Source organism: Boleophthalmus pectinirostris, unplaced genomic scaffold (assembly GCF_026225935.1).
Source record: "Boleophthalmus pectinirostris isolate CB_2022bp ecotype Guang Dong unplaced genomic scaffold, ASM2622593v1 HiC_scaffold_4, whole genome shotgun sequence".
Lineage (NCBI taxonomy): Eukaryota > Metazoa > Chordata > Actinopteri > Gobiiformes > Gobiidae > Boleophthalmus > Boleophthalmus pectinirostris.
This window is the reverse complement of record NW_026571353.1, coordinates 1,678,466-1,694,099: the sequence shown is the minus strand read 5'-3', so window position 1 is coordinate 1,694,099 and position 15,634 is coordinate 1,678,466. Positions and strand designations below refer to the sequence as shown.

At 42.9% G+C, this 15,634-nt stretch overlaps 1 protein-coding gene across 1 annotated transcript in view; it reads left to right on the top strand.

Annotated features, from left to right (window-relative positions):
* Window positions 1-15,634, top strand: part of ank1a (ankyrin 1, erythrocytic a) — a 161,190-nt gene that overhangs the window by 114,482 nt on the left and 31,074 nt on the right. The window contains exons 10-25 of the mRNA XM_055162095.1: window positions 332-529; window positions 1,025-1,123; window positions 1,761-1,859; window positions 2,979-3,077; window positions 4,413-4,610; window positions 4,706-4,804; window positions 5,935-6,033; window positions 6,831-7,028; window positions 8,134-8,232; window positions 9,774-9,872; window positions 10,798-10,896; window positions 11,528-11,635; window positions 11,780-11,840; window positions 12,736-12,756; window positions 13,915-14,032; window positions 14,781-14,859. Coding sequence (XP_055018070.1) covers window positions 332-529; window positions 1,025-1,123; window positions 1,761-1,859; window positions 2,979-3,077; window positions 4,413-4,610; window positions 4,706-4,804; window positions 5,935-6,033; window positions 6,831-7,028; window positions 8,134-8,232; window positions 9,774-9,872; window positions 10,798-10,896; window positions 11,528-11,635; window positions 11,780-11,840; window positions 12,736-12,756; window positions 13,915-14,032; window positions 14,781-14,859 — 1,773 coding nt within the window. The remainder of the gene's footprint in view (window positions 1-331; window positions 530-1,024; window positions 1,124-1,760; window positions 1,860-2,978; window positions 3,078-4,412; window positions 4,611-4,705; window positions 4,805-5,934; window positions 6,034-6,830; window positions 7,029-8,133; window positions 8,233-9,773; window positions 9,873-10,797; window positions 10,897-11,527; window positions 11,636-11,779; window positions 11,841-12,735; window positions 12,757-13,914; window positions 14,033-14,780; window positions 14,860-15,634) is intronic.

Sequence of the window (15,634 nt, the reverse complement as noted above, 5' to 3'; positions counted from 1 at the left end):
CAGAGTGAAGGGAAGGGGATTTTCAACATAAGTAATAAATAAAGTCTTTTGGTCAGGTCGTCAGCTGCAAATGAGAAGATGCTCTTACTGGACTTACATGGAAAAATACTGAATAAAGAAAATAGTTCTCTCTATCATAGAGTTTTTGCTATGCCCCTTTTTTGCGCGCAACCAATAATTTCTTTAGTTTGATCACAGCCCTAGTGATTTTAATCATAGCTTTCATCATAATGATTATTTATTTCACATTAGTCAGCCAAAATATGACATTGACAAAAACTGAGTGTACAAAATGAACCTTGCGTAAACTGCCTTGTACGTCTCTCCGCAGAACGGCCTGTCTCCCATCCACATGGCGGCGCAGGGGGACCACGTGGACTGTGTGAAGCAGCTGCTGCAGTACAACGCAGAGATCGATGACATCACTCTGGACCACCTGACCCCTCTGCACGTGGCCGCGCACTGTGGCCACCACCGCATGGCCAAGGCCCTGCTGGACAAGGGAGCCAAACCCAACTCACGCGCACTGGTACGGCTCGCAGCACTGGTCAGAGACACGATCATTAAAGGGCCCATATCGATCATCACCATGTCTCTCAGTGCAGTTTTTAGCATTATCGTTTCTGAATTTCACTAAAACGTACATACTGGAAAATATTTGAATATTTGAAATAAATAGTCATTGTCAAGACAAATGGTGGATACGGTTTCAAATTAATGGTCATGTTTGATCGTCCCCGTGCTAAGATAATGAAAACAACGTCCAAAAAGAGCATCTGAGCATCTTTTAGGAGCATCATTTTTCCTCTTTCTTTCTTTTTGGTTAAATTTATTTCACTGAAAAACCTGCGGCCAGACTGTGAGCAGGTGTGCACCTCCACAAACTGGACTCTTATGTTGTCAGGACATTAAACAATAAACCTGTTCCTCGTAGAATGCTGTAAAGTATGGTTTAACGTTCTTGTGATCTTCTCTTTGGTCTTGTCTTTGGTCTTACCTGAGTCCATTTCCTGGTTCTCCTCAGAATGGCTTCACTCCGCTGCACATCGCCTGTAAGAAGAACCACCTGAGAGTGATGGACCTGCTGCTCAAACAGTCTGCGTCGCTGGAGGCCGTCACTGAGGTCAGGGCACACTCCTGTTGGTTTTTGGGGACATTAAGTTGACTTTCATTCATGTCCAGGAACTTTATAAATAGTCACTACTTGTCTAGCCTAAACCCTAACCTGTTTCAAATAGGCGTGTCACAATAACACATCTTTAAGTGATATAATGCGAGAGAAAAGTATTTTGATAAATGAGAGTAGTCAAACTTTTAAAACTATGCCGCTTGACACAATAATTCTAAAGCAGAACAATCCTTATCAACCCTTTGCACAAAATCTAATCACAAAAGTTACGTGTTCGCCCTTCACCTCTCAAATCTTGGTACTACAAACTTTCTCCACTTGCCCCCCAAAAAAGGTTAAAGTTATGATTTATTGGATGATGAGTGAATGGAGTAATTACTGTGACAGGTCTAATTTGAACCCAGAGCTTTAACTCATGTTGTCGATCTCATAATGATTCTCTTAATGACATAAGGATTCACGTCATGCGGACCTGAGTTTTGTCCACATAAGTGATGCAGGTCCCCATAACGTGAGTGTATAGAGATTGTGATAATAGACACTGTGATAAAAGCCCACGCACACATCCGCACACATACTCACTGTCAGCGCACACATCCTGACTGACCTGAGCCCCCTGTGTTGCCCTCAGTCTGGCCTGACCCCTCTCCACGTGGCCTCCTTCATGGGCCACCTGAACATCGTCAAGATCCTGCTGCAGAAAGGAGCCTCGCCCAGCGCCTCCAACGTGGTCAGTGTCTGTCAGCATCTCCAGACTCACGCTGCTTTCAACAACAGTCCAGTCCAGTGCAGAAGGTTCTCCACCACGCACGAAAACATCAACAGCTCCTCAGCCGGGTTGCCCACACTGGCTCTGTTATTATTTGCTGGGTTTTAGTTGAAATCACAACATTCTCACGGCCAAATATTTAATACACGTTTATCTTAAAATAAAGTAATAGAATGAGTTATGAAATCTAATCAAGTCTAGTAAGTCTAGTAAGTGTGAAAACCAAACTTTGGACCTAATGTCTCTGTCAATAGTTTTCTGAAGCAGCAGCTCTGTAAGACATTAAAGAATGGTACTGGGAATTGCAAATATTTAAAAATTGGATCGGGAGACAAAAAATAAAGTGACATCCCAATAGAAGTGATCAGGTTCAACATTTGAGCATTTACCTGAAAATACCATGTAAGACACTAAAATTACAGCGACATCAACAGCAATGAAACTTCGGAGATGCGACCGTGTAGACTGTCAGGTAACCGCGAGCGAAAGAACTGGCGCAGAACTCCACGCTCCACAGTACTCACCGCAGCTAACACCCGATCGAGCCTTGCAGACATCCTGTTTCATGAAATTTCGGGGTTCTCTCAGGGGCGGTCCTAGATTCCAAGTTCTAGTCCAAGATTAGTCCTGTTTCAGCACTGGTTTAGTCATAGTTTAGTTCTGGTTTAGTCCTCGGTTCAGTCCTGGTTTAGACCAAGTTTAGTGCTGGTTTAGATCTGGTTTAGTCCTGGTTCAGTCCATATACGGCGCAAAAGTTCAGCATCTTCACAGTTATTTTAGTGAGAGTAACTTAAATGTGCTGCAATAGTCATGTAATGTCTTACATTACAATATTGCTGCATTTAAAATGTAACAAATGACTTTGAAATGACAGGAAGAAGTCATAAATAACACATTACAGTTTTAAAGTAACTTGCCCAACAGTGCACACACACACACACACACACACCAAGTACCTTAAAAGTGTCCTTCTCCATTACTGCAGACATGATCTGACTGGACTGGACAGCAGCTTGAGCTCTGAAAGGACTGGACTGTACACATATGCACATGCTCTAGTAACACGTGTGATGTGTGCAGAAAGTGGAGACTCCTCTGCACATGGCGTCCAGGGCGGGGCACATCGAGGTGGCTGAGTTTCTGCTCCAAAATGGTGCACCAGTGGACGCCAAAGCCAAGGTAACACAACACGAATTACTATTCTAGAACAGTCATTTTTTGCAGAATATAATGCAGAAGCCAGCAGTACTGATCTGTCATCTGTCTGTCAGGTACAGCACCTTTCATGCATATTTCATTTTCCCTGGAGTTTAGTTTTTTTTGTTGTTTTTTTTTTTACAGTAGACCCAATATGCTGCAGGCGGCAAAAGCTGGTAGTGAAAAAAGTCTGGCTTGAAATGAGTACATGTCATCAACTGTAGTCAGTGTTGGGGAGTAACAGATTACATGTACCGGCATTACATAATCAGAGTACAAATTATGAGTAACTGTATTCAGTTATAGTTACTGTTTCAGTGAGTGGTAATTGGATTACAGTTACTTTGTTAAAATAAATGGATTATATGGTGGTATTTTCCTGTTTTCACATTTTGGGCTAAACCAGGACTAAAACCAGGACTAAACTAGGACTAAACCAGGACTAAAACCAGGACTAAACTAGGACTAAACCAGGACTAAAACCAGGACTAAACTAGGACTAAACCAGGACTAAAACCAGGACTAAAACCAGGACTAAACCTGGTCTAAACCAGGACTAAAACCAGGACTAAACCAGGACTAAACCAGGTCTAAAATAAGAACTAAAACCAGGACTAAATAATATGACAAATAACAGTAGGTGGACATAATTTCAAGCAGCATTGATCTCTTATCGAAATCATTTCTATATCAATAATATTTTTAATCTGTTAAAGTAAAGTCTGGGCTTTTTATTTTCGTTTAGCAGATAAAACAAAGCATCTTCTTTTAAGATCCTAGTCTTTGTTACTCTACAGCAAACAATTACCTGTTCATGAAGACTTGGGCTCAGCCACTTTGAAGAGAACAAATAAGAATTTTCAGGATGTGGTTGATACATTCATGTAGTTGTCAAAAACATGACAATATCAAGTAATCCAAAAGTATTCAGATTACATTACTCACTTTAAGTAATTTAATGGATTACGTTACAAACTACATTTTGGGATATGTAATCTGTAATCTGTAGGGGAATACATTTTAAAAGTCACCTTCCCAACAATGACTGTAGTTCTTAATTAATACAGTTACTATATTTATTGTGTTTATGTTCTGGGATGAGACTCTTTGAAACTGTTTAACTGGGAGCTCTGATGTTGTCTCTGCTCATCCCTCCTGTTCATTTGAGTTTGCCTTTCATTAGAACACTGTATAAATTAGGATTTATGTTTAATTTAATCTTCTTCCATGACTCATTTTTTAGATGTTTTTGTGTAGTTTACAATATTATATCGACCAAAACTGTTCCATGACTATACCTTGTCCCCTCTTCTGCAGGACGACCAGACACCGCTGCACTGCGCCGCTCGCATGGGCCACAAAGAGCTGGTCAAGCTGCTCCTGGACCAAAAGGCCAACCCCAACTCCAGCACCACGGCCGGACACACGCCCCTGCACATCGCCTCCAGGGAGGGCCACGTGCACACTGTCCGCATCCTGCTTGACACGGACGCGCAGCAGACCAAGATGACCAAGGTACTGCCCCGGGGAGGAAGAGGGGGAGGGAAAGAGGGAGGGAAGGGGAGGTGTGCAGGGACTGACTGGAGGTCTGGGTTTGTGGTGTCGTACAGAAAGGCTTCACTCCTCTCCACGTGGCGTCCAAATACGGAAAGGTGGACGTGGCTGAGCTGCTGCTGGAGCGAGGAGCCAACCCCAACGCAGCAGGGAAGGTACACTCAGAAATACATCTGTTCTGTTCTACGCAACAAAGTAAAAGTAGTCATGTGCTGCATTTAAGTACACATTTTTGGTATCTGTACTTTACTTAAGCTACTGTTACTTCACAACATTTGAAAGCAGGTATCTGTACTTTGTACTCCACTACATTTTTGAACTGGGCTGAAAAGTCACAGTATTTTTGATGATTATCGGACACTAACTGACAAGGCTGAGGGTTTATTTTGAACACATTCATAATTTAGGCACACAAAAATATAACAACAGTTAAACAAAAGGACAGCTCAGCTAAGAGTGGTGAATTTAATTGTTCCTGTTTAACAAAATTCAGCTCAAATCTTTACATTTGAAGCTTTATTAGATCTCAAAATCTGTGTGAAATAAGTACATTTTTAAACAGTAGATTTTTTCATGTGATGCTTTTTTTTTTTGCTCCAATATTTGTACATTTATTACAGATTAAGCATTAAAAATCTTATATTCATATGACAGGTTTTCATATTTTTCTAATGATCCCTTGGATTGGTGGAATAGTACTTCTGGTCAGAGTTTTACAACAGTCACGTGTAGGGTTGTCCTGATCCGATCACGTGACTGTGGACTTGATCCGGACTCGGTCATTAAGGTCCGATCAGGTATCTGATAAATAAAATACATACATACACACATACATACATACATACATACATATATATATATGTATGTATGTGTGTATGTATGTATATATTATATATATATATATATATATATATATATATATATATACATACAGGACTCGGTATTGACAGATACTCAAAATCAAAGGACTTGGACTCGGACTTGGCAAAAAAATGTGATCGGGACATCCCTAATCATGTGACAGTTTGTGAAGAAAAGTTGGGGAAAAATAAGAATCTTATCTCTGTGTATCAGTGCACAAACTTCTGTCCTAAATACAAGAACGATGTCCACAAGTGGCAATTTAAACTTACTTTTAACTAGATAAAGATGTGACGCCGGGTAACTGTTTGTATGTCACATTTATTGCCCCTGTCCAAAAGTATGAACTTGAACAACATTGTCAGGTGCTGGAGGGATCTTTTTGAGCAGATTTCAGTTGTGCTGAAGCTGTGTGTGATTCCAGAATGGTCTGACTCCTCTGCACGTGGCCGTCCACCACAACAACCTGGACGTGGTCAACCTGCTCGTCAGTAAAGGAGGCTCCCCCCACAGCGCCGCCCGGGTGAGACTCTGTACCCTCTCTCACCTCCTCTGTACACTCTCACCTCCTCTGTACACTCTCACCTCCTCTGTACACTCTCACCTCCTCTGTACACTCTCACTCCTCCTCTGTACACTCTCACCTCCTCTGTACACTCTCACTCCTCCTCTGTACACTCTCACCTCCTCTGTACACTCTCACCTCCTCTGTACACTCTCACTCCTCCTCTGTACACTCTCACCTCCTCTGTACACCCTCTCACTCCTCCTCTGTACACTCTCACCTCCTCTGTACACTCTCACTCCTCCTCTGTACACTCTCACCTCCTCTGTACACTCTCACCTCCTCTGTACACTCTCACCTCCTCTGTACACTCTCACCTCCTCTGTACACTCTCACCTCCTCTGTACACTCTCACCTCCTCTGTACACTCTCACCTCCTCTGTACACTCTCACCTCCTCTGTACACTCTCACTCACACTCCTCTGTACACTCTCACTCCTCCTCTGTACACTCTCACCTCCTCTGTACACTCTCACCTCCTCTGTACACTCTCACCTCCTCTGTACCCTCTCACTCCTCCTCTGTACCCTCTCACCTCCTCTTTCCTCCTCTGTACCCTCTTCCTCTTCCTCTGCTCCTCCACCCCTTCTCTGTCCCTCCTTGTCACCTCTTCCTCTGCACCTCCTCCTCCCGGCCTCAATCCCTCCTTGTCACCTTTTCTCCATGTCTCCTCCTCACCTCCTCTGTCCCTCCTCTGTACGTCTCCCTCTTCCTCTGTGCCTCCTCCTCACCTCCTCTGTCCGTCCTCTCTGCAGAACGGCTACACGGCGCTCCACATTGCATCGAAGCAGAACCAGCTGGAGGTGGCCACCAGCCTGCTGCAGCACGGGGCCTCTGCCAACGCCGAGTCCCTGCAGGGGGTCACTCCTCTGCACCTGGCCTCTCAGGAGGGACGACCGGACATGGTGACGCTGCTCATCTCCAAACAGGCCAACGTCAACCTGGGCAACAAGGCAAGAGACGAGACGAGACGAAACTCTGTCAAAGGAAATACATGAGAAAATTAGAATTAGAATTATTATTATTATTATACTTTTACACTCATTAATGTCAGATATAACAAAACTAAAAAATAAATGTTTTCATTTTTTGTTACAGAGACAGAACTAGACTAAATCAAGGCTAATTTTGGATTAAATAAGAAAAATCCAAATCATAATCACATTTACTCTATTAACATATTCTTTTAAAAATACAGTGCGTTTTTGTCAGATTGTAAACCTTGGTGTTACTGCGATATATCGAGAGTATTGCAGCATCAGTTATTGCGTCAATATTGATATTAGGGGTGTGCAAACTGCTTTCTACTACGTCAAACGTGTCATAGGTGTGTCTGCTGCATCATCGTTGTAGCAGCTTTAGTTCGTTGTCACGTGGGAGGGTGGCAGAAATACGCTGCAATTTGTTAAAAAAATACCGAATCAATCTAAAAACCACTTCAGTGACAAATACAAGGCTCACACATCACTCTTAGAAGGTAGAAAGCTCTGAAAAGTTGATTTTGCATGAGATGGCCCTTTAATGATACCTAGGCTTAATTGCAATATTGACATTTTTGCCATTTATTTATTTATTTTTATATATTGTGCAGCCGTCCACATGTCTTTCCTCTTTAACAGCCATATTGCATATCGCGACATTTTCAAGTTCCATGCAGCCCTCATGTGGATTAAACATGTTTAAGATCCTTTTAAATAGCAATGCAATAACAGAACAAATGCTGGATTAACAAATATTACAGGATCTTGAAGTTTTTAGAGACTGCTCACTTTTCCAAGATTTTACAAAGATGCATAGTCTGAAACCAGGTCTTCTCTTCTCAACACCAGTGGAGTTGATTGACAGGCGGCTCAGCCAATGATAGACATGCATTTTGTATTAAAACAAACATGGAGGCTTACAAGTAAAAAAGAAAGAAAATCAGAGTAACAGTGACTAACTCTCAGGAGTAATTAATAATAACAGTGATAATAGAATATGAATGACTTTTTTCTTAAGCAGTATTATCTGAGTGTAAGTCCATGGCTCTTGTTATAGTTCTGCTGTGTGTGTTCACAGAGCGGTCTGACCCCGCTGCACCTGGTGGCTCAGGAGGGGCACGTGGGCATCGCAGACATCCTGGTCAAACAGGGAGCGTCTGTCTACGCTGCCACAAGGGTACGCCCACTTGATTTATTTTTATTTATTTTTATTTATTGATTGATTTTGGGCAAGTAGAGATTTACATTCTTATGCAATAGAACATTTAATATAAGTGAAATCATAATGGAAATGAAAATAACCATGAATATTATGAGCAGCTAGAAGAAAAGACAAAGAAAAGACTCAAATATGACCCTCATTGTCAGAACATGTCTGAGTGTCAACAGATTTTAAGATGACCCTATTCCCCAAAATGATTTATCATTATAATAATCTAATAATAATAATCTGGTATTTTAGTTCTCAAGATAATTATCCACAAAACTCAATTGTGGAGTTATATATTCCCGACTTCTTTCTACTTAAGTCATACTGTCACACTGAACACAACAGGAGAGCTTCCGTCAGCAGGACGGTGGTGCCTTTGTCCTTGAGAGGTGGACACATGTCCAGAGTGCGGCCTGGAGCCTGCAGTCCCATGGGCAGAGACATGAAAACGTGCAGATGAATATTTGAACATGATTGGGTGGTGCGGGGATCGGGGGTGAGTGTGAAGAATGGCTTTATTAAATATGAATCACTCTTTGTAATCTCAAATGAGTGTGCAGCCGCTCAGGGTTAAAGCGAGGTCATTACCAAACGCTTCACAAGCAACACTCACATGAATATTGTACAAATGACCAAGTATTACCAGAGCTCGGTACTATCCACTTACATTTACTCAGTTTTTATGGAAGTCACAGTACTCTTACTTGAGTAAAAGTTATGATTCTTTCCCATTGTAGGCGTTTTCAGAGAACCGTGCCGGTTCCGGTTCTCGTCTTGAACCGACTCACGTGTTCACACTGGAAATCAGAGCGTTCAGGACTGAAAAGTAGGTTTCCAACGGAAACCAAGTAAAACTTGGTTTTCCGTGAGGACACAGAAGATGTCAGCACGTTCATCTGGGTCACACTCGGTAAAATAAACAAACAAAGAGCAATTGAAACTATCAGATATTAAATTAAAAGTTTTAAGTCTACAAAAACTATTACGTACTGTTCGTTTTGCATGTATCCATGCTCACCTGATAAGATTACATCTTTGTATTCGGCGTCGTTTTCTCCACAGCAGATTGATGTTGGAGCAGAGCTTGGCGCACATAAAGAATGACTTGTATAAGTACAATTGCTTGCTGTTGTTGATGATGCGATCCATGATTGCTATGTTCCTCCCTGTGACATCCGTTTTCATATGGCCTTGTTTTTATTTGGTAGTAAATCCACACCCTGTGTCAGATAGGTTCACATAAATCGTATGAACGCGGCTCGTTTGTCCTTTCACTTACATTCACTTTAAATGATGAACACAGTTTTACATCCTGACAGTTATCCTTACAAGAGTAGCAGTGTTTCCAAATACTTTTTACTCTTACCCATTTTTTGTACCACTACTTTGTACTTCTACTTGAGTAATATAGTAGTAACATTGCTCTTACTTGTTTACCATGTTTTGGTAACTGTCGCAGCAGTGAGAATGAGCCGCAGCTCGTGTTCAAAGGTGTGTGTCTGTTGCAGTTGGGATACACCCCCCTCCATGTGGCCTGTCACTATGGAAACATCAAAATGGTCAAGTTTCTCCTGCAGCAACAGGCCAACGTCAACAGCAAAACACGGGTGAGCGCCCCCCACTGACCCTCTGTGGAAATGCAACAACAGCACACAAAAGACACTAAACAGTAAATAACAGCAAATAAAATCATAGAAGGTAAATGATACAAAAGCAAAGATAATATTGAACAAAAGTACACATGACAGAATTTTTCTTTTGGCGACCCATGTCATAAATGTAATGTCAACAGAAAGTATTCTGATCAAAACAGACACAGGATTGAGATTCAGTCCTGGTTTTAGTCCTGTTTTAGTTCTGATGTAGTCCTGTTTTAGTCCTGGTGTAGTCCTGATTTAGTACTGGTTTAGTCCTGATTTAGTCCTGGTTCAGTCCTGGTATAGTCCTGGTGTAGTCCTGTTTTAGTTCTGATGTAGTCCTGTTTTATTCCTGGTGTAGTCCTGGTTTAGTCCTGATTTAGTCCTGATTTAGTCTTGGTTTATTCCTGGTGTAATCCTGGTTTTAGTCCTAGTTTAGTCCTGATTTAGTCCTGGTTTAGTCCTGGTTTAGTCCAGGGGTCTCTGACAGTAGCACTCATTTTGAACGGGCTTGTACTTGATGTGAACATATTTATTTTCCAAGACAAATGCTCTTTACTTGATGCAGTGTGAGGTTAAAGCTGCTGAATAAAAGAAAAAGAGTCCAGATATAATAAATAAATAAATAAATAAATTCATTTGAGATAAGCATGTTACCTTAGCCACTCATCCAGAAGTCTGGGTCTCCTCTTTTCACAAATCAATCAATCATCAATCAGTCAGGTACGTTGTTACTAAGAATCCAGGTTAACTAACTCCCTGACACTATCCCAGACACTTTGTGTGATATTGCAGCAGACTCTCTGTGCTGGTGCAGTATCACAGAAAGAATTAAGTAGGCGGAGCTAAAGTCAAGTAACCTAAACCCTAAACATGTTCCTTGTGTGGTGTGCAGCTGGGCTACACCCCCCTGCACCAGGCCGCTCAGCAGGGACACACGGACATCGTCACCCTGCTGCTGAAGCACGGAGCCCAGCCCAACGAGACCACCACAGTAAGCACTCCACACTGACCCCTAGTGGCCACGCTTAGAGAGGCCGCTGACAAAAAGGTGACATGAAGTACAGTGACAGTCTGGTCAGGCCATAGACTTTTCTAAAAAAGTGCACTTTACTTTTGGACAATATCGAAAGGCTGAGTCACAGTGAGTTGACTTTTATCATGATGACAAGAAAATACTGTAATATTATTTATTGTCCCGTCCTAGTGTTGGTATTTCACATTTTATACAGTGATGTACATGGACCTGAGAACTCATTCCAAAACTGTAGGATTTCTCAAGCCTTTTTTATATAAACACTAGAATAAAATAAAGAAGAGATGTCCAAAAATAATTTCAGAAACTACAATGAAGGATTTAGCTTAGACAGTTTGTCTTAAATATAGGGCATTACACTAGATGGAGTATTAACTGCTAACAGATAACATAGGAACTGATGTTAGTCAAGGTGGGTTTAAATAGGGCCCAGGAGAGATCGCTATATTACTCAAACATGCATATATCATCCTTTAAACCTCTTGAGGCATGTTTATCACGAGGGAACAATGTTATAACATGGTAGCAAGATCCAAAACGTTCATTTAGCTCCTCTTTAAACATTACTCTTTACTGTCCTGTGCTTCAGAACGGGACGTCAGCTCTGGCCATCGCTAAACGTCTGGGCTACATCTCTGTCATCGACGTGCTCAAGCTGGTCACCGAGGAGAACATGTCTATGGTCAGAATCACACATGTGACAAACACAAGGACAAGCTTCACAGGTCGCCTAATCTGTGTGTGTGTGTGTTCGTGTGTGCGTGTGTGTGTGTGTGCGTGTGCGTGTGTGTGTGTGTGTGTGTGTGTGTGTGTGTGCGTGCATGTGCAGTCTTCCACAGAGAAGCACCGCATGAGCTTCCCTGAGACAGTGGACGAGATCCTGGACGTGTCTGAGGACGAAGGTGAGAAACACAAGCACAAGCACCAGTCCAGACGGACGCTTTATGTGAGGCTAAATATAGTTCAGGGGCCACTGATGGAAAAGGTTCTGTAAGAAGAGGGAGATTGTATTATATACAGTATCATTTGAAATATAAGTAAAAAACACTACAACAACTTTTCCTAAACACAGCAAAAGAATCAAATGAGTGAATTGGATTCAGTTTCACTTCACGTCTAGGAGGCCTATTTTAACTTCAGTTTTTCAAATAAAGTTCAGTTGACAAATGTTAAAGGAACCATATGTAAGATTTTCACTTGGAATTCTATAAACACGAATCAACCTCTGTCCTCAGATACAAGATGAACCTGTTCAAATCAAATGTACTGATAATTATAATGCTGATTTAGGGAAAAGGTGCTTATCTCATAATTTGGTGTTGTGGTTTTCAAGCTCAAAATGATTATCCAATCAGAAAGCAGAATGAGCCTCACAAGTCTCTTATTTGGGCTGCCAGTTTCACTGATAAAATCCAGTGAATCTGAATGGTCACAACCTAAACCCCAGCACCTGCACCAGTCCTGAGTCAGTGCTAGTGCAGCCTCTGCAGCTCAAGGAGGGAATCGTGTTGGTTCAGATCTTCACACGAGGCCTGAACATAAACTGAGAATGAGACATGTCTCTGTCTGCAGGTGAAGACTCTGGACACAGGTTCAGTTGTGACTGTAGGACATTTATAAAAGTGTAATTACATACAGTTCCTTTAGATGTTGTGAATATTTAGCTTTGGCGCCCCCTAGGGCTCGGTGAGTCCTGTGCATAGCTGCTGTAGTTAGAACACATCTCAAACACTTTGACTGAATGTAGCAAATAAAACCATTTAAATATATTTTTCGTTTTGTTTGACTTTTTCATAGGAATTGCACAGCTCACATTAGGTATGGCCTGACCTTCCGCATCCTTCAGTGTGTGGCTTCATTCCAACCTCACTCTGTCATTTTTGGTGGTTTATCACTGGCATGCCCCATACCAACATGGCACCCACAGCACCCATAGTGTAACTCCCAGTAACACATGTCTAACACCCATTCTGGCTGACTGTGGCGGGCTGGCTCCACTGTAGCGAGGTGTTGTTGTGGTGTTGTGTAGTGCTGTGTCAAGCGTGGTGTCTCACAGTGAAGCTACTATCAGCTCATGGGCTGTGGCTGACTCAGATAGTAGCAGAGCACTGGGAATGCTGAATGGCGTGTGGTGCTTTCTCTCTCGACTGTAGAATAGGCCGATGAGACTTTTGCAACGATTCCAGTGCATCGTGGAGGTTCTGGAGGACTGCAGGTAGACCCGTACTGATGGGGGAACATTGTTTTTGGAATTGCTTGTGAACGGATGTTTGTGGAAAGAGCTGATACATGTTTGGAAATGTTTGGCAAATTAGGTTTAACCTGGTTAGTTAAGATGTAGTGTAGTTTAGAGACTGTTCAAGGTCCTGTACCTGATTTTTACTTCTTTTATGTTAAAACGTGAAAAACAATAATGGTTACTTTAAAATGGTTTGCATGGTTCAGAAGTTTTTCTTCACTTACCTTATCCATTCCGAGCCTAATTATTCCCCACAGTGAAGTGCTTTTCACAACTCCAGAGCAGAGTTCGCCGTCATGGCAATGCCAGCAACAAACGCTTTATAATTAGATCCAGGCAGTACATGGTGCACTTATTTTGAGCTGCTTATACAATATTTCTGTACTGGGCCAAGACACATTTGGCTCAAATATGAGTTAAAAAAAATCAGGTACAGAGCCTTTAAGTTCTTGTTATGTAATTTCTAGTTTATATGTGGTTTAGTCCAAGTTTAGTCCTGATACCTCAGACAGTGATTGGTTCAATACTGAATATTTCTGAAGTTCGATTCTGAAGCCAAATCAGGCCAGTTGATAGAGTAGTTTGTGACAATGAAGTGCTCATCCCATTGTTAGCGCAACATTTGATATGTCACTAACATGCTGTTGTCTAACCCTCCCTGGTTAACCCTGTGTCCACTCTCTGCCCGCTGCTCTCACCCCTGACGTTGCATCTCTTTGGCATGTTGTTCTCTGAAGGCGAGGAGCCCGGGACTGAAGTGGCCAGGTACATGAAGACGGATGACACCAAAGACCATGACGACGATTTCCTCTCCCCCAAGAAATCACTGGAGTACGAGAGAGGGCTGGGCACAGCGTAAGGGGCACCAGGCGGGGCACCAGGCGGGCAGGCAGAGGCACCAGGCTGGGGGAAACTGGGCTGAGGCACACGGACAGTAGGGGAGATACCATGTAGAGGCGCCAGGCGGGGGGAACCGGTGGGGGCAGACACAGGCAGGCAGAGGCACCAGGCGGGGGCACAATGCAGGGGAACAGGCAGAAGCACCAGGCGGGGGCTCACCGGGCAGGGAAACTAGGCTGAGGCACATGGACAGTAGGGGAGTTACCATGTAGAGGCACCAGGTGGGGGCACAAGGCGGGTGTACAATGCAGGGAAACAAGCAGAAGCACCAGGCAGAGGCACATACGGGCAGCCACAGGCACCTAACGGGGGCAGCAGAACCAGACGAGGAACCTACACTGAGGCACACAGACAGCAAAGGTGCACCAGGCAGGGGAATTAGGCAGGCAGGGGGGGGCATTCAAACTAGATTGGCTGGGGGAGGCACCATGGGTCACTGGGAGCACTAAAAATTAGGACAATTTGAATACGGGTAGGGCAACCAGCGGGAAAACTGGCTTAGAACATTGGACAGGCAGCCATAGGAGGCACCAGACGGGGGCACAGAATGTCCACCAGACACGGGCGAGGGCACACAGTGAGGCCAGACTGTAGGGCACACATGATTGGGATAATGGAAGCGGTGGATACAACTCACCACCGAGGAGACGAGCCAGTGTGTGCCAGTGTTCTTGTGGGTGATTGGTGTTTGATTTCCTCACAGGAACTACTCCCCGGCTCTGCCCAGGATCCCCCGAGTGTCTCCAGAGACCGTCCACCTCAAAGAGCACGAGATGGAACAGGTACTAACTGCACAAAGTTCACTCAGATTGGGTCATGGAACAGAAAACAGAAGGACAGTTAGTATAATAGTAAACTAAAGGGGATCTTGAGAGAGCAGAAGTGCTGGAGTTTGACTTCACGCAAATTATTCTGGCATGTTAGTATTGTGAGATAAATGTGTGCATGAATAAGAGCACAGTTCAATGACTATTTTGTTTTATAGTATTTGACTAATGATTTTCTAAGGACAGATCTAACCCTGCTCAGTTTTCTAATCATAATATTATGTCAATTTCCAGGTGCTTTGGTTCCTCCCACCACACTTTTCCAAGCCTACACACAAGTTTTCACAAATCTGCCTTATACATTTATACACTCCTTAGTCAAGAGACTGGCAATAATGTTTTCATTGTGGTGAACAATACTGGAGGTTGCTATATGCGATATATTGTATAGAGGATTTTTTAAGGGAAGTGAAATACAAATACAGTCCTTTTTCAAATGTTGTGCATGTGTGACAGTGCGTGTTCAGAATTACTGTTGAAGTGACCTGTCTAGAGGTAATTTAGCGACCGACACGTCAGTTTTTAGACCCTTCGTCTGGTTCAGTCACGCATTCGCTGGAAGGAATCTCCAAGAATCACTTCAGTTTGTCTTTGCTTCTTTTCAGATTCAGATTCAGAAAACTTTATTGATCCCATAAGGCAATTCATTTGCAGCATCTCCGAGCAAACATAAACACAAACAAACACACAGTGTGTCAGTCCAATTGTCGTCCACCAGTGGAACTCAAAA